At 43.3% G+C, this 27,014-nt stretch overlaps 1 protein-coding gene across 1 annotated transcript; it reads right to left on the bottom strand.

The window, feature by feature from the left end:
• Positions 1–165: 165 nt before the first annotated feature.
• On the bottom strand, positions 166–14,763 carry JCHAIN (joining chain of multimeric IgA and IgM). The gene is made up of 4 exons (XM_038759889.1): positions 14,550–14,763; positions 5,947–6,070; positions 4,343–4,423; positions 166–1,594 (listed from the first exon to the last, which is right to left on the bottom strand). Exons 1-4 carry the CDS (start codon positions 14,611–14,613, stop codon positions 1,390–1,392), a joined length of 474 nt encoding a protein of 157 aa, XP_038615817.1. The 5' UTR covers positions 14,614–14,763; the 3' UTR covers positions 166–1,389.
• Between the last annotated feature and the right edge of the window lie 12,251 nt (positions 14,764–27,014).

The following is a 27,014-nucleotide window of genomic DNA, read 5'->3' on the forward strand; positions in this document are numbered from 1 at the left end:
GGATGTTCTGTTAATTGAAATGGCTTAATTAAATTAGGGCCAGGGTGACGCCTATTGCCTCCTTAACTGTAATCCAATTCTTGGTGAAAATGGTTTGTGTTAAACTTTGCCGTTGATGACTGATGCAGAGCATTTTCTCCAAAGACTTGCATTTCACACAGACAGTTTCTTATGCAGATATTTAATTTTTCAGGTTAAGGAACTCATATGTAGACATACATGCAATTTTGCAGCATAAATGAAGCCATACCAGAATTTCTCAGGACAACTCTGTGAATCCATGAAGCAATTTTTTTTTAACAAAATTTAGACAAGCTCCGCATCAGCCAGCTTAAAGACCAACACCTCTTCTTCCTGAGGCTGTGAGGAGGAACCGTGGATTCAAATTTCTATGACTTGTTGGCTTTCATGGAGAGACAATTTAAGAGTAAATGGAGTAGGGAGTTAAGTTCAAATCACCTTGGAGTATAAATGAAACGATTTGAAAGCAAATACAGTAGGTAGCTGGATTCAAGTCACCTTGGATTGTAAGTGAAATTTCTCACCTAAAATAACCACTGTTTTTATTATGCCTTTAAATAGACAACTTTCAGTGAAGCCTACCTTCAGAGAGGATATCGAGTTGCCTTTTTTTCAGCCTACTTTTTTCCTGAAAATATTCATTAAACTGATTTGTGATTTACCAATAAGTGCATTGCTCATTAGAGGATCAAGTGCATGTGGATGTTTCTCTTCTCATGGGCCTTAGGCACAGGCCTGCAGCTAATGTTCACAGAACAGGATGTCATATAAGAAGTGTCACTCCCCTGAGCGAGCCAGTAAGGAGCTAAAAATAAGATCCTTTTTCCAGAATGTGTCTAAGATATCGGTCCGGACTCCGAGCTTCCACTCCCTTGCTGCTTTGTGAGAAGGGACATATTAATTCTTCCTGGTCACGTGGTTAAGGGGAGAAAAGAATAGCTTCAAACCGATGCCTAACAGCCCAGTGAAAATGTTTGAGATTCCAGGTAAATCTTTTAAGGCTGAGCCTGCAATTTGAGGATTTTAGCTTTCCGATCAATGGGAACAAACTAGGCACTGCAGTTCTACAAGCGGACGTGTGTGGGGCATATTAATTCTTCCTGGTCACATGGTTAAGGGGAGAAAAGAATAGCTTCAAACAGATGCCTAACAGCCCAATGAAAATGCCCGAGATTCCAGGTAAATCTTTTAAGGTTGAGCCTGCAATTTGAGGATTTTAGCTTTCCGATCATTGGGAACAAACTAGGCACTGCAGTTCTACAAGCGGACATGTGCGGCTTTGCTCTCAAGGTATGAATAGGGTGAAAGTTGGTTGGTCAGCTTGGGAAGACCACAGGAGGGAAAGCGGCAGAGTCGGGTCGGGGGGAATTAATCAGGATAGCAGGACTCCGGGGTCAGGACTGTGTTCACCATTTTGGTCTCCCCACCGTAGGTGAAGGGGATGGTGGACATGTAGCACTTGTTTCGATCGTACGTGTAGCAGTCATCGCTGGGCTGGTCACAGCCGCTACCCTGTGTGGCGGTGACAACCTCGTGGTCCAGCTCCACTTCCGTTTGGTCGCATTTCTGACACCTGAAAGGAAAGTAGAACCGTGAGGTTGTCGAGTGTACCCAGTCGGGCGGACCTTTCAGGTTGATAATAATGATGATGGTCGTTGTTAAGCGCTTACTATGTGTCCATTAATCAGGTTGGATGCAGTTCCTGTCCCACATGGCGCTCATGCTCTTAGTCCCCATTGTACAGATGAGGTAACCGAGGCCCCGAAGTTAAACGACTAGCCCAAGGTCAACACAACAGACATGTGGCAGTGTCAGGGATTAGAACCCAGGTCCTTCTAACTCCCATTCCCGTGGCTTATCTGCTAAGCCACGCACGCTAGGTTGTTGAGTGTAGCCATTAGGTTGTCAGCTCCTAGATGGGAGGGAATGTGTTTACCAGTTCTACTGTACTCTCCCAAACACTTAATAAGGTGCTCCGCTTACCATAGACACTTAATCAATACCTTTGTTTAGCCGTTGACACCTAGTTTTGGTGAGGGCTCCACAGTGGTGAAGCCTTGGTAACGAGGCCTATGGAATGGTTGAGAGGAGTCGGTGAAGAATGTTTGTTTTCTGCCTTCTGAAGGGTGGACCAGAAGATGGGGTGGACTGCTGGAAACCTAAGCTCTGTGTGGCGTGCAGCCATTAATAACAATAATAATAATAATAATAATAATAATGGCATTTATTAAGTGCTTACTATGGGCAAAGCACTGTTCTAAGAGCTGGGGAGGTCACAAGGTGATCAGGCAGTCCCTCATGGGGCTCACAGTCTTAATCCCCATTTTACAGATGAGGGAACTGAGGCCCAGAGAAGTGAAGTGACTTGCCCAAAGTCGCACAGCTGACAATTGGCAGAGCCGGGATTTGAACCCATGACCTCTGACTCCAAAGCCTGTGCTCTTTCCTACTGAGACACACCATTAAGCTCATCGGTCAGTGTTTAAAATTGCACCTAGATCTGGGACCAATGGGCATTTGATATTCACCCCCTCCCCAACTTCACAGCACTTACGTAAATATCTTTAAGTTATATCTGAAGTTATTTATAGCAGCACCTGTCTCCTCCTCTAGATTGTAAGCTTACCGTGGGCAGGGAACCTGTCTGCCAACTCTGTTGTACTGCATTCTCCCAAGTGCTTGGTACAGTGCTCTGCATATAATAAGCACTCAATAAATACCGTTAATGATGATTTTATTGAGTGCTTACTTGTGTGCAAAGCGCTGAACTAAGTGCTTGGGAGAGTACAGTACAACAGAGTTGGTAGACTCTGAGAAACAGCGTGGCTCAGTGAAAAGAGCCCGGGCTTTGGAGTCAGAGGGCATGGGTTCAAATCCCGGCTCCTCCAATTGTCAGCTGTGTGACTTTGGGCAAGTCACTTCTCTATGCCTCAGTTCCCTCATCTGTAAAATGGGGATTGACTGTGAGCCCCCCCGTGGGAAAAACTGATCACCTTGTAACCTCTCCAGTGCTTAGAACAGTGCTTTGCACATAGTAAGTGCTTAATAAATGCCATTATTATTATTATTATTATTATTATTATGATAGACACAATCCCTGCCCTCTGGGAGCTAGAGTCAACTGGAAGCCCCATGCTGGGCAAAGAGCTGCGTCTGACTGATCATCTGGTAAGTAACGCAGTGCTTTGCAGGTAGTAAGCTCTGAACAAATGCCATTATTTGTGGGCAAGGAATGTGTCTGTTTACTGTTGCATTGTACTCTCCCAAGCGCTTAGGACAGTCTTCGCACACGGTAAGCACTCAATAAATACTATTGAATGAATTAGGATCCTGTCCAGTAGCACACAGAGCATGGTCTGAATGAATGTTATCGATGAGGTAATGAAGGAAAGGCTGGCCTCCCTCTAGACTATAAGCTCACTGTGGGCAGGGAATGTGTTTGTTATATTATAGCCTCCCTCCCTTCCCACGTCCCAGAGGAACGTGATGGTTCCCATCAGCCGATTCCAAAAGAAAAACCTAAACTAGTCTCTATTAAGATTTCTAGCAAGGGCTCTTGGAGCTGAGACCTATGACTGATACGATTGAATGAATTAATTAATATAAGGCATCTACAGTCCATCATGGCATAAAATCATCAATTCACATCAGTTGGGATTTATTTCCTTTTGATCTTTGGGGCTGTTGCAGTTCCCCAAGGAACCAAGAGATAGGTGATTTGGCTATCTAGATTCTGTAGAAACCAAAAATATCCTCAAATGGGTGCATTGGTGATCTAATTGAAAAACTAACTTTACACTTTTGGTTCTCAGAACCAGCATGTTGCCTAGTGGGCCACGTATGGGGCTGGAAATCAGAAGAAGTGGGTTCTAATCCCGGCTCTGCCACTTGTCTGCTGTGTGACTTTGAGCAAGTCACTAAACAGCTCTGTACCTCAGTTTCCTCAACTGTAAAATAGGGATGAAATACCTGTTCTCCCTCCGACTGAGACTGTGAGGGCCATGTGGGACAGAGGCTGTGTCTACTCCAGAGATCAGAACAGTGTTTGACATACAGTAAGCACTTAACAGATACCATGATAATGATAATAATAATAATAATAATGATAATAATAATAATAATAATGGTGGGAATGGCTGACTTATCCGTATGAGAGTATCCACAGAATTAACATTGTGATGAACATCTGAGTGTTTGTGCCATTTCTGTGTCAATACATCTTGCCTAAATGAGCACCAAGCTGTTAGCTGCAGAAAGACGGAGGAAAAGTCCACTGCAATAACCTCCTCATCTACATGCATAAGGTAAACAAAAATCTTACAGCTTAGATAACTCGTAGACAAAACGGGTTCTCAGAGGTGAAGTCGGGTCGGAGACATTCTGTCGAGTCTTCAGAGGGATTCTAACAAAGAAAAGGAAGCAATTAAACCAGAAACTATGGTGAAATCTGGAAAAAAACATCACCTTTTAGCATAATGACGCACCACCATAAGATGTTCCATTATATTAATCAACTCTATCTAATCTAAGTCTCTTTTGGTCCTCTTTATTTTTTTGGAACTTGAGATGTCTTTTCAGGGCTTCGGTAAATCACGATCTTCCTTGTCCCACACTGAAGACCTCTAAAACAACCCACACTCAGCCTTCGATGTTTATTTTCATTATGGCATTCATTCAATCATTTCATTATTTTCATTAGATTTTAGGGAATCTAACTCTTTGATCTGCTACCCCTGGGTATATATCGACTACCCCATCATCCTCTCTTCATCTCTAGGTGGCATCTCCAACTAGAATGGAAAAAGTCCAGTTAGAGTCAATGTCTGAAAATGTCACATCCTAGTGATGGAACAGGATTTGGGCTTCTTGAAGGAGGATTTCTCTGACAAGTGTTGAGCGATTACAGGCAAGGGTGGATCACTATTTCCCCTGGAACCTTGATAACTTGTGAGCGGATATTCTACTTGGTAGGGACCGTCTCTATATGTTGCCAACTTGTACTTCCCAAGCGCTTAGTACAGTGCTCCGCACACAGTAAGCGCTCAATAAATACTATTGATTGATTAAAAAAAAAAATTCACACATCAGACGTCTGGATTAGAACCCAGGGCTTCTGATTCCCAGGCCCGGGCTCTTCTAGACTGTGAGCTCGTTGTTGGGTAGAGACCATCCCTATATGTTGCCAACTTGTACTTCCCAAGTGCTTAGTACAATGCTCTGCACATAGTAAGCGCTCAATAAATACAATTGAATGAATGAATGAATGTATTATGTCCTGTTAATACGAATGAAAGGTGTGTGGAGGAAAGTAACCCCTGGAACAGAATTGTAATCAACCAGCAGATTAATGGAAAAGCCCCGGCAGACCCCATTTCTGAGCAATCCCACTTCGGGCCTGTGGGAATATTCAAGACAGCATCCATTCATTCATTCATTCATTCATTCATTCAATCGTATTTATTGAGCGCTTACTGTATGCAGAGCACTGTACTAAGCACTTGGGAAGTACAAGTTGGCAACATCTAGAGACGGCCCCTACCCAGCAACGGGCTCACAGTCTAGAAGGGGGAGACAGACAATAAAACAAAACATGTGGGCAGGTGTCAAGTCATCAGAACAAATAGAAATAAAACTAGATACACCACATTAAAAAAATCATCGGGCCACTAGCTGTCAATCGTGTCTACTCTCGAACGAATCAGGAGACACCCATGGGGAAGCTGTCTTATAACCACAAGTCCCTCCTGTCCTAAAACACAACAGAAATCAATACTTTCTCTGAAAACGAGGCCGCTAAAACTCGCGTCATGAAACATACAGGACTGGCTCATTTTCTTTTTGTTCTATTGGAGGTTGCCAGGCCCTCATTTAAACCCATTCACTGCCTCCTAAAGTGCAGAAGGGAAATGTAGATTTTTCTCTTACATGATTCGTATGTTTCGTTCCAGAACTTCCACATTGGGGTTCTCTTTGGAAGGGACAAATCTGGATGTTACCCTTGTACATTTACACTTGTTGTCAACGAGGACGTCTTCTTCATCATCCAGAGCTGAAAAGGTAAGATGAGGTGGAAAGGAGAGAAAGAAATTAGTCATTTCTGTCGCAACACAAACGTTTCCATTGCACTCTTTAACCGTAAGCTCGGTACGGGCAGGGAATGCGACTGCTAATCGTGTTGTATCGTGCTCTCCCGAATGCTTAGTACAGTGCTCTACATATAGTAAGTGCTCTTCTAGACTGTGAGCCCACTGTTGGGTAGGGACCGTCTCTATATGTTGCCAACTTGTACGTCCCAAGCGCTTAGTACAGTGCTCTGCACACAGTAAGCGCTCAATAAATACGATTGAATGAATGAACGCTCAATTCAATACCATCGATTGATATAATATGAAGGAAGGATTAAGATGAGTTTATCCCACAACATGTCTGGCCTGGTAGAGCCTGTGAGCCCGTTGTTGGGTAGGGACCATCTCTGTATATTGCTCTGCACAAAGTAAGCACTCAATAAATATGATTGAATGAATGAATGATCCACAAGTAGACTTAGTACAGTGCTCTCCACATAGTGCTCAATAAATACGATTGAATGAATTATCCATAGCAAACTGATGCTTCTATACTCCTCCACGTGACCACATTGGACCCTACAGATCATTATATTTTTACAGCTTTATAGGAAAATCAATGATTCATTCATTCCTTCATTCAATCGTATTTATTGAATGATGGTTGGCAAGGGAGTACATTGTTCTAGTGGAGGTTCTAATACAGGTAGGCGTCTGAAGAGAGAAATGGCAGGTGTGGTGGCATCACAGAGAAGCAGCGGGGCTCAGTGGACAGAGTACAGGCTTTGGAGTCAGAGGTCATGGGTTCAAATCCCGGCTCTGCCAATTGTCAGCTATGTGACTTTGGGCAAGTCACTTAACTTCTCTGTGCCTCAGTTCCCTCATCTGTAAAATGGGGATTAAGACTGTGACCCCCCCCGTGGGACAACCTGATCACCTTGTAACCTCCCCAGCGCTTAGAACAGTGCTTGGCACATAGTAAGTGCTTAACAAATGCTATTATTATTATTATTATTATTATTATTATTATTATTATTATTATTGGTTCAAATCCCAGCTCTGTCAAATGTCAGTTGTGTGACTTTGGACAAGTCACTTAACTTCTCTGTACCTCATTTCCCTCATCTGTAAAATGGGGATGAAGACTGTGAGCCCCACATGGGACAACCTGATCACCTCGTATCGCCCCAGCGCTTAGAATAGTGCTTTGCATATAGTAAGCATTTAACAAATCCCATTATCATTATTATTATTATTATTATGGGTTCAAATCCCAGCTCTGCCAAATGTCAGCTGTGTGACTTTGGGCAAGTCACTTAACTTCTCTGTGCCTCAGTTCCCTCATCTGTAAAATGGGGATGAAGACTGTGAGCCCCACATGGGACAACCTGATCACCTCGTATCCCCCAGCACTTAGAACAGTGCTTTGCACATAGTAAGCGCTTAACAAATAGCATCATTATTATTATTATCTTTGAACCATCTATCTCCTCAAACCCATTCATTCTCACTAAACCAGTGGTTATTGTAATATGATTTTCCCAGAACAACGAGGATCTTCCAAGGCAAAATGTGACCAGAAAAATCTAGGCCGACCAGGGAGCGGGGAAAATTTTGGGCCAGTAGTTGGGGTCCCTGGTTTAGCTCCTCACCCTGAGGGGTGGAAGTCGGGACCCTTGCGGCAGAGCGGTCAGGCCTGGTCGCCTGCCTTCCTCCTGACGCACAATCCAGGCCTCGTGACCATCTTCCTGGTTCCTCCAGTGGCTCCCGATGATGGCCGGAATATCCGGAATGATGCGTTGCCCAGAAGGACATGTAGAGAGGCAGCATGGCCTAGTGGCTAGAGCATGGCCCCGGGAGTCAGAAGGACCCTGGTTCTAATCCCGGCTCTGCCACGTGTCTGCTGTGTGACCTGGGGCAAGTTATTTCACTTCTCTGTGCCTCGGTTCCTTCATCTGTAAAATGGGGATTAAGGCTGTGAGCCCCATGAGGGACATGGACTGTGTCTTCCCCAGCACTTAGAACAGTGTCTGGCACATAGTGAGCCCTTAACAAATACCATAAAAAGGTGACCCTTCACCTGATTTTCCCCAAACCTAAACACAACCCTTGTGCAGGATGGAAGAGAAAATGCCCCACTGGCAGGTGACCTTTAAAGGGCCAAGAGACTTGCTTTATTGTTTTTCTGATTGTTCATTTTGTGATTGTGTTTATTGTGATTGTTCACCACAGCATCTCTGGAGCCCCACAAGTGACCACTGCCCCTATTCAATCGTATTTATTTAGGCACTCTATTGTCAGATGTATAAGGCTGGACCAGCTATCAGATTAGTACAGTGCTCTGCACATAGTAAGCGCTCAATAAATATGATTGATGATGATTCAATTCTTCCTTCATCCACCTATCCAGACCTCATCCTCTCTCCCACCCTGTTTCTCTGCGCGACTGAGCGTAGGTATAAACTAGCCCCTGACATAAAACGCTCTCAGAACCCCAGGTTTGTATTTCCTACACCAGAAAAAGGAAGACAGAATAGACAGAAATAGACAGAAAGGGTTCATATAGCTCCATAAAATATCCAGGAATAATTTATGAATTAGGAAGATCTCCTTCCATCTGCCGTGTGACCTTGGGGAATTCGCTTAACTTCTCTGGGCCTCGGTTTCCTCAACTGTAAAACGGGGATTCAATAACTATTCTCCCTCCTACTGAAACTGTGAGCCCCATAATTGTGGTATTTTAGTGCTTACTATGTGTCAAGGACTGTACTAAGTGCTGGGGGTAGATATAAAATAATCAGGACCCACATGGGGCTCACCAAGAGGGAGGAAGAAAAGGTATTAGATCCTCATTTTGCAGATGAGGGAATGGAGGCACAGAGAAGTGAAGTGATTTGTTCCAAGTCAGTCAGCAGGTTTGTGGCAGAGCTGAAATTAGAAGCCAGATCCTCTGACTCCCAAGCTGGTGCTCATTCATTCATTTATTCAATCGTATTTATTGAGCGCTTACTGTGTGCAGGGCACTGTACTAAGCGCTTGGGAAGTACAAGTCAGCAACATATAGAGACTGTCCCTACCCAACAAAGGGCTCACAATCTAGAAGGGGGAGACGGACAACAAAACGTGGACAGGTGTCAAGTCGTCAGAACAAATAGAATTAAAGCTAAACGCACATCATTAACAAAATAAATAGAATAGTAAATACGTACAAGTAAAATAAATAGAGTAATAAATCTGTACAAACATATATACAGGTGCTGTGGGGAGGGGAAGGAGGGGGGATAGGGAGGAGGAGAGGAAAAAGGGGGCTCAGTCTGGGCTCTTTCCACAAGGCCAGGCTACTCCCTCATGTAGGACAGGGAACTGCGTCTGACCTGATGAACTTCTATCTACCCCAGTGCTTAGAACAGTGCTTGACGCATAATAAGCACTTAAGTACCACAATAAATAAAATTAATCTGAAACCTGGTGGATTATTCCATTATCCATCTACAAATTATAGCATCTTATTCCACCGAGTCATAAATTCACTCTGAAAGCTTCTAGACTGTAAGCTCATGACGGGCAGGGAACGTGGCTGCTAATTCTGTTGTATTATACTCTCCCAAGCACTTAGTACAGAGTTCTGCAAGCTTGTTACCAGCAGGGAATGCGTCTGCTAATTTCATTGTATTGTACTCTCCCAAGGGCTTCGTACAGTGCTTTGCACATCGTAGGCACTCAATAAACACTAATGTTTGATTGAAACCATAGCATGAACATTACTTCAGGTACTATTCTTATTTGTAAATGATATTAAATCACTCTGCCCTGGCAAAACCAGTCCTATTTCAGGGAAAGCTGCCAGTGTTGACAGATAATGACTGAGTTTGGAGGTTCTTTTTAAATAACTTAATTATAAAATTGGGTCGATTGGAAAGAATCCAGGCCTGGGAATCAAGACACCTATTTTTGAGTCAGTACATTTTCAATTCAGTAAGTCTTCTGAATAAACTCATCCCTCATTTCTCCCACCTCAGACCCCCTACTCCCACCTTCCCTTCAGGCTGAAAATCTGTCAGATTAAATTAATTAATGATGGCATTTTATGAAGCGCTTATTATGTGCAAAGCGCTGGGGAGGTTACAAGGTGATCAGGTTGTCCCCTGCGGGGCTCACAGTCTTAATCCCCCATTTGACAGATGGGGGAACTGGGGCCCAGAGAAGTGACGTGACTTGCCCAAAGACACCCAGCTGACAATTGGAGGAGCTGGGATTTGAACCCATGACCTCTGACTCCAAAGCCCGGGCTCTTGCCACTAAGCCATGCTGCTTCAGATCACAGCTCTCCGTGGCCTAATGGATGAGGCATGGGGCTGGGACTCAAGGGACCTAGGTTCTAATTCTGGCTCTGCCACTTGCCTGGGGTGTAGCCTAAGCAAGTCACTTAACTTCTTTGTGCCTCAGTTTCCTCTTCTGCAAAGTGGGGATTAAATACCAGTTCTCCCTTCCTCTCATTCATTCATTCAGTCGTATTTATTGAATGCTTACTGTGTGCAGAGCATTGTTAGAGAAGCAGTGTGGCTCAAGGGAAAGAGTACGGGCTGGGGAGCCAGAGCTCATGGGTTCTAATCCCCGCTCTGCCACTTGTCAGCTGTGTGACCTTGGGCAAGTCACTTAACTTCTCTGGGCCTCAGTTCTCTCATCTGTAAAACGGGAATGAGCCCCACATGGGACAACCTGATCACCTTGTATCTACCCCAGCGCTTAGAACAGTGCTTGGCACATAGTAAGCACTTAACAAATATATATGTTAAGCACAGTATATGCATAACATGTATAATATATATACATATATATGTATATTTGTATATATCCTGAATATATGTTTGTACATATCTATTACTCTATTTATTTATTTTACTTGTACATATTTATTCTATTTATTTTATTTTGTTAATATGTTTTGTTTTGTTGTCTGTCTCCCCCTTCTAGACTGTGAGCCCGCTGTTGGGTAGAGACTGTCTCTCTATGTTGCCAATGTGTACTTGCAAGTGCTTAGTACAGTGCTCTGCACACAGTAAACGCTCAATAAATATGATTGAATGAATGAATGAATGAACAAATACCAACAATATTATTATTATTATATATAGGGAAGCAGCGTGGCTCAGTGGAAAGAGCACAGGCTTTGGAGTCAGAGGCCATGGGTTCAAATCTCGGCTCTGCCACTTGTCAGCTGGGTGACTTTGGGCAAGTCACTTCACTTCTCTGGGCCTCAGTTCCCTCATCTATAAAATGGGGATGAAGACTGTGAGCCCCTCGTGGGACAACCTGATTACCTTGTATCTACCCCAGCGCTTAGAACAGTGCTTTGCCCATAGTAAGCGCTTAACAAATACCAACATTATTATTATTAATATTACTTAGCGCCTGGGAAGTACAATTCAGCAATAAAGGGAGACAATCCCTGCCCACAACGGGCTCACAGTCTAGAGGGGGGGAACAGACATCAAAACAGGTAAACAGGCATCAACAGCATCATTATAAATAAATAACTATAGATATATACACATCATTCACTCATTCAACCATATTTATTGAGCGCTTACTGTGTGCAGAACACTGTACTAAGCACTTGGGAAGTACAAGTTGGCAACGTATATGACATCACTAATAAATAAATATAATTATAACTATATACACAAGTGCTGTGGGGTGGAAAGGTGGAAAGAACAAAGGGAGCGAGTTGGAGCAATGAGGAGGGGAGGAGGAGCAGAGGAAAAGGGGGGCTTAGTCTGGGAAGGCCTTCTGGAGGAGGTGAGCTTTCAGAATCAATCAATCAATCAATCGTATTTATTGAGCGCTTACTGTGTGCAGAGCACTGTACTAAGCGCTTGGGAAGTACAAGTTGGCAACATATAGAGACGGTCCCTACCCAACAGTGGGCTCACAGTCTAGAAGGGGGAGACAGAGAACAAAACCAAACATATTAATAAAATAAATAGAATAGATATGTACAAGTAAAATAAATAAATAGAGTAATAAATACGTACAAATATATATACATATATACAGGTGCTGTGGGGAAGGGAAGGAGGTAAGGTGGGGGGGAGAAGAGATTCAGAAGAGATTCGGGAGGCCCAAGTGGGACAGGGACTGCTTCTGATTGGATTACTTTGAATCTACTTTAGCACTTAGCCCAGTGCTTGGCACATTGTAAGTGCTTAACAAATACCACACCTTCGTTTTATGATGTTTCTCCCTGGTCATTCATTAAAGCAACTTTGGAGAAATCTCAAGTCTTTCAAACCACCAGAGGGCAATTTAATGCAACACTGCAGCCCAGGCACAACATACGGTACTAAAAGATCCATGAGAAATACCAGAAATACTGAAAATTGAGAACAATCGCCGCTATCATGATTACTAATGGGTTTTAATTACATTTTATAAGCAATTAGCACTTGCACTCATCTGATACTTTTTTCCTAATTGCTGAAAACCACTCACACTGCGTGATTGTCATCACTGTTAAGCTCTCTGTCCCTGCTCCCATAAAAGATGGTGAGACAAAGAAAAGCACTTCATGAAATCCAAAAGATAATAGGTGTCCCAGTAAAGACAAGAATGTCCTGTGAAATTATTTCATAGTCTGTACCCTTTCCTCCTCCTCTGTTTGCTTCAAACACGCTTTCTTTTCTGTGAAGAGATTTTTGTAATCAAACGATAAATGAGCCCCCATTATTATAAGTGTAGAAAACTGATCCTTTTACAATATTCAAGTTAATGGAATTTATTGAGTGCTTAGAAGCAGCGTAGCTTAGTGGAAAGAGCCCGGGCTTGGGAGTCAGGGGACGTGGGTTCTAATCCAGGCTCTGCCACTTGTCTGCTGTGTGACCTTGGGGGTGCCACTTAACTGCTCTGTGCCTCAGTTACCTCATCTGTAAAATGAGGATTAAGACTGTGAGCCCCATGTGGGACAGGACTGTGTCCATCCTGATTCCAACCTTGCATCTACCCCTGTGCTTTAAAATATACCATTAAAAAGGGGGAAAAAAAGAGCTAGAGGACAAAGAGAATGGAAGCCAGGAAGGAAAGAGGAAGGGAGCCATACTGCTTCTAATACAATCAATCAATTGTATTTATTCAAATACAATTACTATGTGCAGAGCACTGCACTAAACGCTTGGGAAGTACAAGTCGGCAACAGATAGAGACGGTCCCTGCCCAACAATGGGCTCACAGTCTATGCTTACTGTTTGCAGAGCTCTGTACTAGGCACTCTGGTACTTATTAAGCCCTTCCTATGTATCAAGCGCCCTTCTAGCCCTTGGGATAAATACAAGTCAATCAGGTGGAACACAGTCTCTGTCCCACATAGGGCTCACAGTCATAGTAGGAAGGTACTTTCCAAATGCTTAGTACAGTGCTCTACACACAGTAAGCGCTCAATAAATATGATTGAATGAATGAGTGACTGGAGAACAGGTATTCAATCCCCATTTTACAGATGAAACAATTAAGGCACTGAGATGGGAAATGACTTGCCCGAGGTCACACGGCAGGCAATTGGTGGGGCTGGAATTAGAACCCCGGTCCTCTGAATCCCAGGCCCATGTTCTTTCCACTAAGCCACGCTACGTGCCTGGGAAAGTGCAATAAAACAGAGTTGGTAGATATGTTCCTTGCCCACAGGGAGTTTACAGTTTGGAGGAGGAGATGGACATTAATATAAATAAATAAATTACAGCTATGAGCATAAATGTCATGGGGCTGAGGGAATTCTAGAAGCTTTTCCAGAAGGAGAAACTGATCGACTACTCTTCAGCTGCAATAGTTATAGAAACAATTGGATCGATTTAAATATGAAAAGGAATAACAGAATGGAGTTTTGCCATACTACGAAGCTCACTGGAAAAAAACATTAACAAGTTTAGACCCTAAACCCATTTGAAAATATCAGTTAGCATTCTATCCAAAAAAGTAACACAGCTCTGCCACTCACCATCTGCGTGACCTGGGACAAATCACTTCACTTTTCTGCAAAATGGAGATTAAATATAATAATGATGGCATTTATTAAATGCTTACTATGTGCACTGTTCTAAGCGCTGGGGAGGTTACAAGGAGATCAGGTTGCCCCATGGGGGTGCTCACAGTCTTAATCCCCATTTTACAGACGAGGGAACTGAGGCACAGAGAAGCTAAGTGGCTTGCCCAAAGTCACACAGCTGACAAGTGGTGGAGCCGGGATTTGAACCCATGACCTCTGACTCCAAAGCCCAGGCTCTTTGCACTGAGCTATGCTGCAAATATGTGTTCTTTCTCCCCCACAGACTGTGAGCCTGTGTAGATCAGGACTGTGTCTGATATGATGATCCTCTATCTTTTAGCACAGAGTAAGAGTGGAAAAATCCCAAAATCATTCTTATTATTACAAATATCATCTTCAATGCTATTATCTTTCCTCAAGGCACCTACCTGCCACCAGAGTAGCTCCCCAAAGCACGGCCAGGGTACCCCAAAGTAGGATGTGGACCTTCATGGTGTCGTCCTGTCTTTTGAAGAACTTGTGCTTAAAGGAGGGTTTGGGAGTCGGCGCCTATAAGGAGAGTGCAAATTCTCGAGCTTCTGGTTTCCTAAAATAACAGCCTGGGCTGCGACTAATCTCAAACCAGTTCTGAGTGCGGTTGGAGCCCTGAAACTAGATGCTGATGTGGAAAGATGTTCTCGCCCAAGTAATTTCTTCAAGAGTGGTCTCAGGGCTAAAATGACTATCGTGTCTTACTCTACATTCATCTAAACCAGAAGCAGAGCGCTTCAAGTGCTTAGTACAGTGCTCTGCACACAGTAAGCACTCAATAAATATGATTGATGATGATGAAGCAGAGTTGACGGTGGCTTCGGGGGCAGTTAGCATTGAGATATTAAAACTCGGGCACTGAGAAACCTTCTTTCTACCGTGAGGAATCCTTTGCCCCTAAGGCCCTCATTCTGTAGAAGATCTTTCTCAACAGGAGAAGATTTAGGGCAAATTAGAGAGCCCGGTTCATGTACTTTATTTGTATATATTTTTTCTATTAATTTTATTTTGTTAATATGTTTTGTTCTCTGCCTCCCCCTTCTAGACCGTGAGCCCACTGTCGGGTAGGGACCGTCTCTATATGTTGTCAACTTGTACTTCCCAAGCGCTTAGTACAGTGCTCTGCACACTGTAAGTGCTCAATAAATATGATTGAATAAATGAATGAACGAATATCTTTCAATGATACAGCAAGCCAGAATCCAGATGATGCTAACCACTCATTAGTAAATGCTTTAGTACAGTACTCCGCATATATCATTGATCAGTTACAGTCCTCCACTGTGTACACACAACTGTCTTAGGGACCTGGGAGACATACAGAACAAGTTGAAGACAACAGCTCCATCCTCAAGGAGCTTACAATCTAATAAAGAAGACAAGCCACAGACCAATATGAAGTGAGCAGGATAGGGTAAGGCAGCAAAGAGATACTAATCCGCATGAAGAAAGGTAAGAATCAATCGGGATTTTCTAAGTAATGTGTGCAGGACACTGTTCTAAGTGTTTGTGAGAGTTCAATCAATCAATCAATCAATCAATCGTATTTATTGAGCGCTTATTATGTGCAGAGCACTGTACTAAGCGCTTGGGAAGTACAAATTGGCAACACATAGAGACAGTCCCTACCCAACAGTGGGCTCACGGTCTAAAAGGGGGAGACAGAGAACAGAACCAAACATACCAACAAAATAAAATAAATAGGATAGAAATGTACAAGTAAAATAAATAAATAAATAAATAAATAGAGTAATAAATATGTACAACCATATATACGTATATACAGGTGCTGTGGGGAAGGGAAGGAGCTAAGATGGGGGGATGGAGAGGGGGGCGAGGGGAGAGGAGAGGAGATGGAAAGGGGGAGAGGAAGGAAGGGGCTCAGTCTGGGAAGGCCTCCTGGAGGAGGTGAGCTCTCAGCAGGGCCTTGAAGGGATGTTCAATAAACATAGTAGATGCAATCCCTCTCCTCAAGGAGTTTGCCGAAGAAGGGAAAGCAATGAGAGAGGGTCAGAAAGATCGGTGAACTAATCTGTCGTTGCACCTATATACTTAATTTCATGTTGAACTTTGGTAAAGTTTTTCTTAGAAAAATCAGCGGAAAAAGCCAAGAGACTGGTTGAATATTTCATTCCCCGGGAACAAACAGCTCTCTGTCTTTTTTCCATTACATCACGACCCTTCGAAAGTACAGTATTTATATTTGCCGTCTGTGATCGGTGTGTTTTCTTGTGCTTAATCGGTCACTTTTCTCAGAGCTCCACCTGAAGCTGAAGGTTAAAAATAAGCTGCTTTGGGTAAGAAGTCACAGTTTGAACCAGGCCAGCTTCCTCCAGGCTCTTGTACTTCAATGAAAATACTAAGTTTTAAGTTGAGCACAGCGAGTGGAAGCGCTTAGTACAGTGCTCTGCACACAGTAGGTGCTCAATAAACACGATTGAATGAATGAATTGGGAGAGGAGCCTGCTTAAATAATAATAATAATAACAATGGCATTTATTAAGCACTTACTATGTGCAAAGCATTGCTCTAAGCACTGGGGAGGTTACAGGGTAATCAGGTTGTCCCACGGGGGGCTCACAGTCTTATTCCCCATTTTACAGATGAGGTCACTGAGGCACAGAGAAGTTAAGTGACTTGCCCAAAGGCACACAGCTGACAAATGGCAGAGCCGAGGTGTGAACTCATGTCCTCTGACTCTAAAGCCCAGGCTCTTTACACTGAGCCACGCTGCTTCTTAAATGAGAAAAGCAAGCAAATATCTAATAATAATAATGGTAAGAGCTTACTATGTGCCAAGCACTGTACTAAACGCTGGGGTAGATGCAAAATAATCAGGTTGGACAAAATCCATATTCACCTTGGGGCTTGCTGTCTAAGGAGGTTGAAGAGCAGGTATTGAATCCTCCTTTTACAGTTGAGAAAACTAGAGAAGCAGCGTGGCTCAATGGAAAGAGCATGGGCTTTGGCATCAGAGGTCATGGGTTCAAATCCCAGCTCTGCCAATTGTCAGCTGTGTGACTTTGGGCAACTTCTCTGGGCCTCGGTTACCTCATCTGTAAAATGGGGATGAAAACTGTGAGGCCCCCAGGGGACAACCTGATCACCTTGTAACCTCCCCAGTGCTTTGCACATAGTAAGCACTTAATAAATGTCATCATTATTATTTCCAAAAGTAGGAGCTGCTTTCTCTTTGGGTGGATTCCATTCCCTTTACCAGCCTGATATCAAATCTTTTCAAATGAATTCCCCCGGTCTAAGTTTCTGGACTTTTTGAGGCTGCTGCTCGGCCCCGTATCCAGCAAAATCACCATCTTTACCAACCCGGAATAATTCTGATAAAGGGCTTCCTAGCAACCAGCTGGCACTTTGCCCCTCAAACACTCCACTCACAGAGTCAGTTTACATTTCTTGTCTTCAAAGTCTTTTAGGCTTGGAACCGAACCCGGGTTAAATCTCTTCATTTTCCTTCCAACTGATGAAATTCTGTATTTTGTACGCTGTGGGAGCACCTGACTTAATTTGCCCTTCAGTGTCAAATGAAAACTTGACCACCATGGGGCTTTACTCCCAGAAGAGAATGAAGCAGTCAGTAAAATTTAAGGTAGAAGGTGAACAGAGGTGATCCCTATTGACCTATGGGGATTTGAATCCTGGGAATGATCTCTTTATGCTACTAGCAATTCCAAAAAAAGATAAATTTGGTTCCTTTACTTTCTCAACTATCCCACTGCTTCACACCCCCACCTTTAATGCAGAAGGGTTGGAACAAAATAGGATTTATCAGGCTCCCAGGAGAGGCCTGAATTATATTTTCTTAAAACGGCTCTTTCCACCATCAAGTTCCAGGAACAAAGCAGAAATGGAGAACAAAACAAAAAGGCAATTCTGCCTCCCAAGAACACGATAACTTTTGCTCCTGGTGAGGTGTAGTTTCTACTGAAAACCGCATTATATGAAGTTCATACCACAGCTAGAAAAGGTACAGAGGAGCAGTGTGGCCTAGCCGATAACGCACAGGCCTAGGAGCCGGAGGCCCTGGGTTCGAATCTCTGCTCCACCACTCGTCTACTGAGTGTGTGTGTTCCTTATACCTATTTTTCTATTTCAAGAACTAATCCATCTCCATCCCTATTTTTTCTTCATGCTCCTACTTTTATAATAATAATAATAATGACATTTACTAAGTGCTTCCTATGTGCAAAGCACTGTTCTAAGTGCTGGGGAGGTTACAAGGTGATCGGGTTGTCCCACGGGGGGCTCACAGTCTTCATCCCCATTTTTTTGCAGATGAGGGAACTGAGGCACAGAGAAGTGAAGTGACTGGCCCAAAGTCACACAGCTGACAAGTGGCAGAGTCGGAATTTGAACCCATGACCTCTGACTCCAAAGCCCAAGCTCTTTCTACTGAGCCACGCAGCTTCCCACGCTGCTTTATCTTTTAAGAACCTTTCTGGACCACTCATCCATGAATTGTCCCAATCCTTCTTAAACCAACTTAAACCACCTCCCCCTCCCCACAGCACCTGTTTATATGTATATATGTTTGTACGTATTTATTACTCTATTTATTTTATTTATTTTACTTGTACATATCTATTCTATTTATTTTGTAAGTATGTTTTGTTTTGTTCTCTGTCTCCCCCTTCTAGACTGTGAGCCCACTGTTGGGTAGGGACCGTCTCTATCTGTTGCCAACTTGTACTTCCCAAGCGCTTAGTACAGTGCTCTGCACACAGTAAGTGTTCAATAAATATGATTGAATGAATGAATGAATTCCTGTTTCCTGTGATTTCACGAAGAGGGGAGGTTAGTTGTCAGCAAAAGAACCAAAAGAAAAAAAAAATGAACACCACATGTGAGGAAAGGAAATGAGGAGAGAATGGGATAAAGAGAGGAGGAAGAAGAAGTTGAAGGGAAGCTTTCATCTCACTGATTTTAGAGGCAATAAACCACTCATTTCCTTTTCAAATATTGGGTCTCTGTTGCAAAATTAGGTCTGTCAGCTGCAGAATCTGACTGCAGTGTACGGACATCTCTTGGTGAGAATCATGGCAAAGAGCAATTATTCATTTATATTTATTGAGTGCAAAGCACTATGCTAAATGCTTAGGAGAGTGTAACAGCAGTAAGACCCACCCACACCCCCTACCCTCATGGAGCTTGCTATCTAATGGGCAGGATCATAGAGAAACCATAGCAGTAATAATGACATTTATCAACTCCCTACTGTGTGGAATTAATCCAGGGCTCAGCATGTAGTAAGTGTTCAGTAAATACCGTTGAAGGATTGACTGTATAAAGCTGAATAAAGGAGTTTCCACTCTGCAAGGGGGACAGACAGAAATATACACAAGTACCGGGCAGAAATAACATTCGGAAGCCGGCGGTTTCATTTATTCATTCAATCGTATTGATTAAGAGCTTACTGTGTGCAGAACACTGTACTCAGCGTACGGGAAAGTACAATACAGCAATAAGCAGTGAAATTCCCTGCCCACAACGAGCTCACATTCTAGAGCCAGGGAGACAGACATCAATACAAAGAAATAAAATGACAGATATATACCCAGTGGCTGTGGGGCTGGGATCGGGGGGAAGAGCAAAGGGAACAAGTCAGGGACATGCAGAAGGGAGTGGGAGGTGACCAGCAACTCCTCCTCCTCCTCCTCTTCCGACTCTGTTAAATATGGTATTTGTTAAGCGCTTATTACGCAGTCCTGGGAAAGGACAACATCCAACCCTCACAGAGGCAGGAAAGTTAGAATGACTGGGAAATGGCAGTATTGTAATGTGGTTTTTTTCCTTAATGGTCTCTGTTAAGTGCTTATACTATGTGCAAGGTACTGTTCTAAGAGCTGAGGTAAATAATAATAATGATGGCATTTATTAAGTGCTTACTATGTGCCAAGCACCGTTCTGATACAAGGTGATCAGGTTGTCCCACGTGGGGCTCACAGTTTTCATCCCCATTTTACAGATGAGGTAACTGAGGCCCAGGGAAGTGAAGTGACTTGCCCAAAGTCACACAGCTGATAAGTGGGAGAGCTGGGATTTGAACCCATGACCTCTGACTCCAAAGCCCGGGCTCTTTCTGCTGCTGTTTATACTAAGTGTCAGGTGCTATTCTAAGAGCTGGAGTAAATACAAGCAAATCAGGGTGGACACAGTCCACATCTCTCATGGAGCTCACAGTCTTCATCCCCATTTTACAGATGAGGTAACTGAGGCACAAAGAAGTGAAGTGACTTGCCCAGGGTCACAGAGCAGACACTGTGAGCCCACTCTTTTAGACTGTGAGCCCACTGTTGGGTAGGGACTGTCTCTATATGTTGCCAACTTGTCCTTCCCAAGCGCTTAGTACAGTGCTCTGCACACAGTAAGCGCTCAATAAATACGATTGATTGATTGATTAAGTGGCAGAGCCAGGATTAGAACCCAGGTTCTTCTGGCTCCCAGGCAGGCCCATGCTCTATCCAGTAAGCAACATTACTTCAAAGACTTCCAAGCATCTTCTATGATTAAGAAGCCCTACTGAGAGCTCACCTCCTCCAGGAGGCCTTCCCAGACTGAGCCCCCTTTATCCTCTCCTCCTCCCCATCTCCCCCTGGCCCTACCTCCTTCCCCTCCCCACAACACCTGTATCTATGTTTGGACAGATTTATTACTCTATTTATTTTACTTGCACATATTTACTATTCTATTGATTTTGTTAATGATGTGCATCTAGCTTTACTTCTATTTATTCTGACGACTTGACACCTGTCCACATGTTTTATTTTGTTGTCTGTCTCCCCCTTCTAGACTGCGAGCCCGTTGTTGGGTAGGGACTGTCTCTAGATGTTGCCGACTTGTACTTCCCAAGCGCTTAGTACAGTGTTCTGCACACAGTAAGCCCTCAATAAATACGATTGATTGATTGACTGATTTAATCTAGCTTTACTTCTATTTATTCTGATGACTTGACATCTGTCCACATGTTTTATTTTGTTGTCTGTCCCCCCTTCTAGACTGTGAGCCCATTGCTGGGTAGGGGCCATCTCTAGATGTTGCCGACTTGTACTTCCCAAGCGCTTAGTACAGTGCTCTGCACACAGTAAGCACTCAATAAATATGATTGAATGAATGAAAGAATACTTTTTATTATTGTATTGCTTACTGAAACTGGGCCTTACTTGAGACCCTCTAAACTGTAAGCTCGTTGCAAGCAGGGAACATATCTATCAATAATAATAATAAGGATGGTATTTATTAAGCGCTTACTATGGGCAAAGCACTGTTCTAAGCGCTGGGGAGGTTACAAGGTGATCAGGTTGTCCCAAAGGGGGCTCACAGTCTTCATCCTCATTTTATAGATGAGGTCACTGAGGCACAGAGAAGTGAAGTGATTTGCCCGAAGTCACTCAGCTGACAATTGGCAGAGCTGGGATTTGAACCCATGACCTCTGACTGCAAAGCCCCTGCTATTGCCACTGAGTCACGCTGCTTCTCTAACTTATCAACTCTCCCAAGAGCTTAGTACAGTGCTCTGCACTCAATAAGTGCTCAATAAATGACAATGATTGAATTTAAGTTCATCGTGGGCAGGGAATGTGTCTACCAACTCTATTGTATTCTCCCGAGTGCTTAGTCCAGTACACCGTGTACAGCAAGCGCTCAGTAAATACCACTGGTTGGTGATGATGTACACAGTAAACCCTTACTGACTGGGAAGAGAAGAGCTTGCTCTCCCCTGGGATAGTTAGCCAAATTATAGCCTTAAAGTGAAGGCGATTAGTACAGTGCCCTGCACACAGTAAGCACTCAATAACTACAGTTGAACGAATGAATGAAAGAATTCCTAATAAACCACCCCTGATATTGATCAATATCATTTGGGTCTTAGGGCATGTCTCATTTGACATTTGCACGGGTTATTTCCTCTTTTTTATGGTATTTGTCAAGCACTTACAATTTGCCGGAGTGCAGCCTAAGCGCTTTCTAAATTACATTTCATTTATTCATTCATTCAATCGTATTTATTGAGCGCTTACTGTGTGCAGAGCACTGTACTGAGTGCTTGAGAAGTACAAGTTGGCAACATATAGAGACGGTCCCTATTCAACAGCGGGCTCACAGTCTTTTGAAAGGCAAATTTTACCCCTAATTTTACAACCCTTAAAAGTTAGATTTTTCTAGAGAGAATGTGGGTGAAATTCATAGTTGGGAATCTGGAAAAACACTAAAGGGGAAAATGGGAATTCAAAGACTGAAAGGAAGAAATTCACCTCTTCCCTTTTGAATTATGCCGAAAGGACCTGGGTTCTAATCCCAGCTCCTTCGCTAGTCTGCTGGGTGACCCTGGGCAAGTCACTTCACTTCTCTGTGCCTCCGTTACCCCATCTGTAAAATGGGGGCTGAGACTGTGAGCACCCCGGGGGACATGGATTGGGTCCAACCTGATTCATTTGTATCTATCCCGGTGCTTAGTATAGTGCCTGATCAGAAGTAAGGGCTTAAGAAATACCAATAAAGAGAGAGGTAAAGTTTGGCAAATCATCCTTAAATCTAAATTGTCCTTCCATCAACTTTCCAAATAGACCTTTAAAGTTTCATTTTGTGGCTATTTATTTACATGGGGAATTGCACCTGAATTGTGGTTTGTTTTTAAATAAACTTGCACCTGCAGTAGTTTTGCATAGAGCTGTTATCGGCTGCACCCTAATCTTAATCAACAACGTCTACTACCCTCCAAGCTTCGGGATGAATTCAAACTCGTGGCTCAGTGGAAAGAGCTTTGGGCTTTGGAGTCAGAGGTCTTGGGTTCAAATCCCGGCTCCAGCAATTGTCAGCTGTGGACTTTGGGCAAGTCACTTCACTTCTCTGGGCCTCAGTTACCTCATCGGTAAAATGGAGATTAAGACTGGGAGCCCCCCGTGGGACAACCTGATCACCTTGTAACCACCCCAGAGCTTAGAACAGTGCTTTGCACATAGTAAGTGCTTAATAAATGCCATTATTATTATTATTATTCCACCTTTTCATATCCTGTTGCCCCCCTTCCTTAGACTGAGGGTCTGGAACTGTGAACTGATTATCCTGTATCTACTTCAGCTTTCAATACAGTGCTTAGCACATAGTAAGTACTTCACAAATACCATTTCAAAAAAAAAAAGGGCAGGGAAGGTGGAGTTGCAGGGTGGAAGGCAAAAAAGAGGCAAAAAAAGACACAGAGGCTGGAAGCTTCTCAGACAGAGGCTTAACTGATAATGGAAATCTATGAGAGGGTTGAGGAGGAAAAAGGATGAGTTCAGTTTTTTCCATATTGAGTTTAAAATACCTGCTGGCCACCCAAGTGCTTAACAAATAGCACTATTTTTAGAAGTAGCATCATCAGTATTATTATACCCTACGTGAAACAATTACATTCGTCTTTCAAAGAGACATAAATATTTTTTCCTTAGGTTAACCAATCACTGAAAAAACCTAAATCGATTTTCTCTCGAGGCCCGTCACTGCTTTTTTATCCTTTTCACCTGTCCATGGTCTTACATCAGACAAAAATCTATTACCGAGAGCCTGGAAATTACAAAAAGTTGGAATAGATCAAAGAGATCTTCATCTTGCTGCTCTAGGGGAGTCAGGTGATTTTTTTTTTCCTTTTATTTAGGAATTGGATGCATGGAATTTCATATGATATTAAAACGCAAGGGAGATGGATGATCTTGGTGCTGGTGTTTTTCACTCAGATGGATTATGCGCACCAAATAGGTAGGTGGAACTATGCCAGGCTGTATTTAGTGTTGTTCCATCCACCCCAGAGTTTAGGGGGTAGTGAAATGTCTGATTTGGGCGACACCCCACACGACACAGCCCACGGCTCTCCCCACATTCAAATCCCGTCTTCTCCGACAAGCTTTCCTGATTCATTTCCCATCACCCTGAGTCATATCCCCTCATATCTCCCCCTCAAGACTCTAAACCCGATGCTGGTGGGGTTTGTCTCTCTTTATTGCTGAATTATACTTTCCAAGCGCTTAGTACAGTGCTCTACACACAGTAAGCGCTCAATAAATACGACTGAATGAAGGAATGAATTTATTTAGACCATTCTAGTTGTAATTATTTTTATATCTACCTCCCCCTTTAGAACGTAAGCTCCTCGTGGGCAGGGAATGTGTCACTTTGTCATTCTGTGCTTCCCAAGTGCTCTCATTACACTAACAGAGCACTCAGTAAATATTACAGTTACTAGGTACTACTATTACCTCTCAATGCCTTAAAAAAAAAATCTCCCAGCCTATGAAATCATCAACCACACCTAATAATAATAATAATGGCATTTATTAAGCACTTGTTATGTGCAAAGCACTGTTCTAAGCGCTGGGGAGGTCACAAGGTGATCAGGTTGTCCCACGGGGGGCTCACAGTCTTCATCCCCATTTTACAGACGAGGTCGCTGAGGCCCCGTGAAGTGACTTGCCCGAAGTCACACAGCTGATAATTGGCGGAGCTGGGATTTGAACCCATGACCTCTGACTCCAAAGCCCGGGCTCTTTCCACTGAGCCACGCTGCTTCTCTGGAAGTGATTTTTTAGCAGGTTCACATGTTTACCTCACCCCACCCAATCCCAATAAACAATCAACAGGGTGGGAAAGATCACTTTTAATAGCAATCTCTTAATATTCTAGAACACAATCTCTTCAACAAAATCACAAGAAGACAGGTTCCAGGGAGCATCATGTTTACCAACTCCTCAACCAAAGAGTCTCACGACCAGCCAAGGGTTTCGTTTCTCCAAGTGAGTACCCCCGCCTTCTTATCCATCAGTCGATCAGTGGTATTTATTGAGCGCTTACTATGCGCAGAGCGCTGGACTAAGCTCTTGGGAGAGTACGATACCACAGAGTTGGCAGACCCGTTCCCTGCCCACGATGAGCTTACTACGCTTTTCAATCATCATCATCATCATCAATCGTATTTATTGAGTGCTTACTATGTGCAGAGCACTGTACTAAGCGCTTGGGAAGTACAAATTGGCAACATATAGAGACAGTCCCTACCCAACAGTGGGCTCACAGTCTAAAAGGGGGAGACAGAGAACAAAACCAAATATACTAACAAAATAAAATAAATCGAATAGATATGTACAAGTAAAATAAATAAATAAATAAATAGAATAAAAAATATGTACAAACATATATACATATATTCAATATAATGTATTTCGTGGCTCAGTGGAAAAGAGCCCGGGCTTTGGAGTCAGAGGTCATGGGTTCAAATCCCGGCTCCGCCAATTGCCAGCTGCGTGACTTTGGGCAAGTCACTTCACTTCTCTGGGCCTCAGTTACCTCATCTGTAAAATGGGGATTAAGACTGTGAGCCCCCCGTGGGGCAACCTGATCACCTTGTAACCTCCCCAGCGCTTAGAACAGTGCTTTGCACATAGTAAGTGCTTAATAAATGCCATTATTATCATTATTATTATTATTATTTCTAATTAGATTAGGTGGAAACGGTTTTTCATTTCAGACACTTCATTTCATTTCAAATAGTTCCTATTTGGAACTAGAACTCTATGTCAATCAATCAGTAAATCCTATTCATTCAATTGTATTTATTGAGCGCTTACTGTGTGCAGAGCACTGTACTAAGCGCTTGAGAAGTACAAGTTGGCAACATATAGAGACGATCCCAACCCAACCACGGGCTCACAGTCTGGAAGGGGGAGGCAGACAACAAAACAAAACATGTGGACTGGTGTCAAGTCGTCAGAACAACCAGAATTAAAGCTAAATGCACAAAGGAAATCGAGGCAGCAGGTGAGCGCTTACTGAGGGCAGAGCACTGTACTGAGCGCTTGGAATTCTACAAAATGGAGAGTGTGTGTCTTAGTCCTCGTTTCAGCCTTGTCTGAGCAAGCTCCTTGTGGATAGGGAAGGGGTCCGTTAATTAATAATAATAATAATAATAATCATGGCATTTATTAAGCGCTTACTATGTGCAAAGCACTGTTCTAAGCGCTGGGGGGATACAAGGTGATCAGGCTGTCCCACGGGGGGCTCACAGTCAACCCCCATTTTACAGATGAGGGAACTGAGGCCCAGAGAAGTTAAGTGACTTGCCCAAGGTTGTTCAATTGTTCCCTTGAACTTGCCCCAGCTCTAGGTACAGTGCTTTGCACATAGTTAGCGCTCAGTAAATACGACTGCATTTGTACGTATTTATTCTATTTATTTTAGTTTGTTGATATGTTCTGTTGTCTGTCTCCCCCTTCTAGACTGTGAGCCCGTTGTTGGGTAGGGACCGTCTCTGTATGTTGCCGACTTGTACTTCCCAAGCGCTTAGTCCAGTGCTCTGCACACAGTAAGCGCTCAATAAATACGATTGATTGAATGAATGAATGAATGCTGAAATGTTGTCTGGCTTGCTGTCCGTCTGTTTCTCCATCTTTCCCTCTGCCTGTCTCGTCTCTGCCGCTTCTCTATGAACCCATTCCCTTGGGTCTCTGACAGAAACAGAGAGGCAGAGAAACAAATATAAAGACGCACATGAAGATTCACAGGCAGGGGAAGGGCACATAAGGATACTAAGAGCTGAAGCAGACTGTGGGGGCTCATGACCCGCGGGAAATAAAAACTGAGGTTCTAATTCAACATTAGAGGAACTCAGGGTAGGTTTGACCCTAGCAGAGTAATTCAGGCCAAGAGGAAATAAGCTTGAATTATGAGTAAGCAGTCTGGACCGGCCACGAAAAAGAGAAGAAATACAGTTCGGCGGGTTGGTCTTTTTCTTCACCTCATTGATTTTCACCACCGGTTGAGTCATATTTGACCTGTCGCTGAAAATTGCTTTTTCCTCTTCTTGATTCACTCTTCCATTC

The sequence above is a fragment of the Tachyglossus aculeatus genome, chromosome 17 (assembly GCF_015852505.1).
Source record: "Tachyglossus aculeatus isolate mTacAcu1 chromosome 17, mTacAcu1.pri, whole genome shotgun sequence".
Lineage (NCBI taxonomy): Eukaryota > Metazoa > Chordata > Mammalia > Monotremata > Tachyglossidae > Tachyglossus > Tachyglossus aculeatus.

What these genes read in the sequence shown, in the direction of transcription:
- JCHAIN (XM_038759889.1), bottom strand. Translation starts at nt 14,613, where the DNA reads ATGAAGGTCCACATCCTACTTTGGGGTACCCTGGCCGTGCTTTGGGGA. An exon ending in GAACGAAACATACGAATCAT is followed by an intron (nt 4,424 to 5,946) that starts GTAAGAGAAAAA and finishes TTTCTTTGTTAG; the next exon opens with AATCCCTCTGAAGACTCGAC. An exon ending in GTCTACGAGTTATCTAAGCT is followed by an intron (nt 1,595 to 4,342) that starts GTAAGATTTTTG and finishes CTTTCCTTTCAG; the next exon opens with GTGTCAGAAATGCGACCAAA.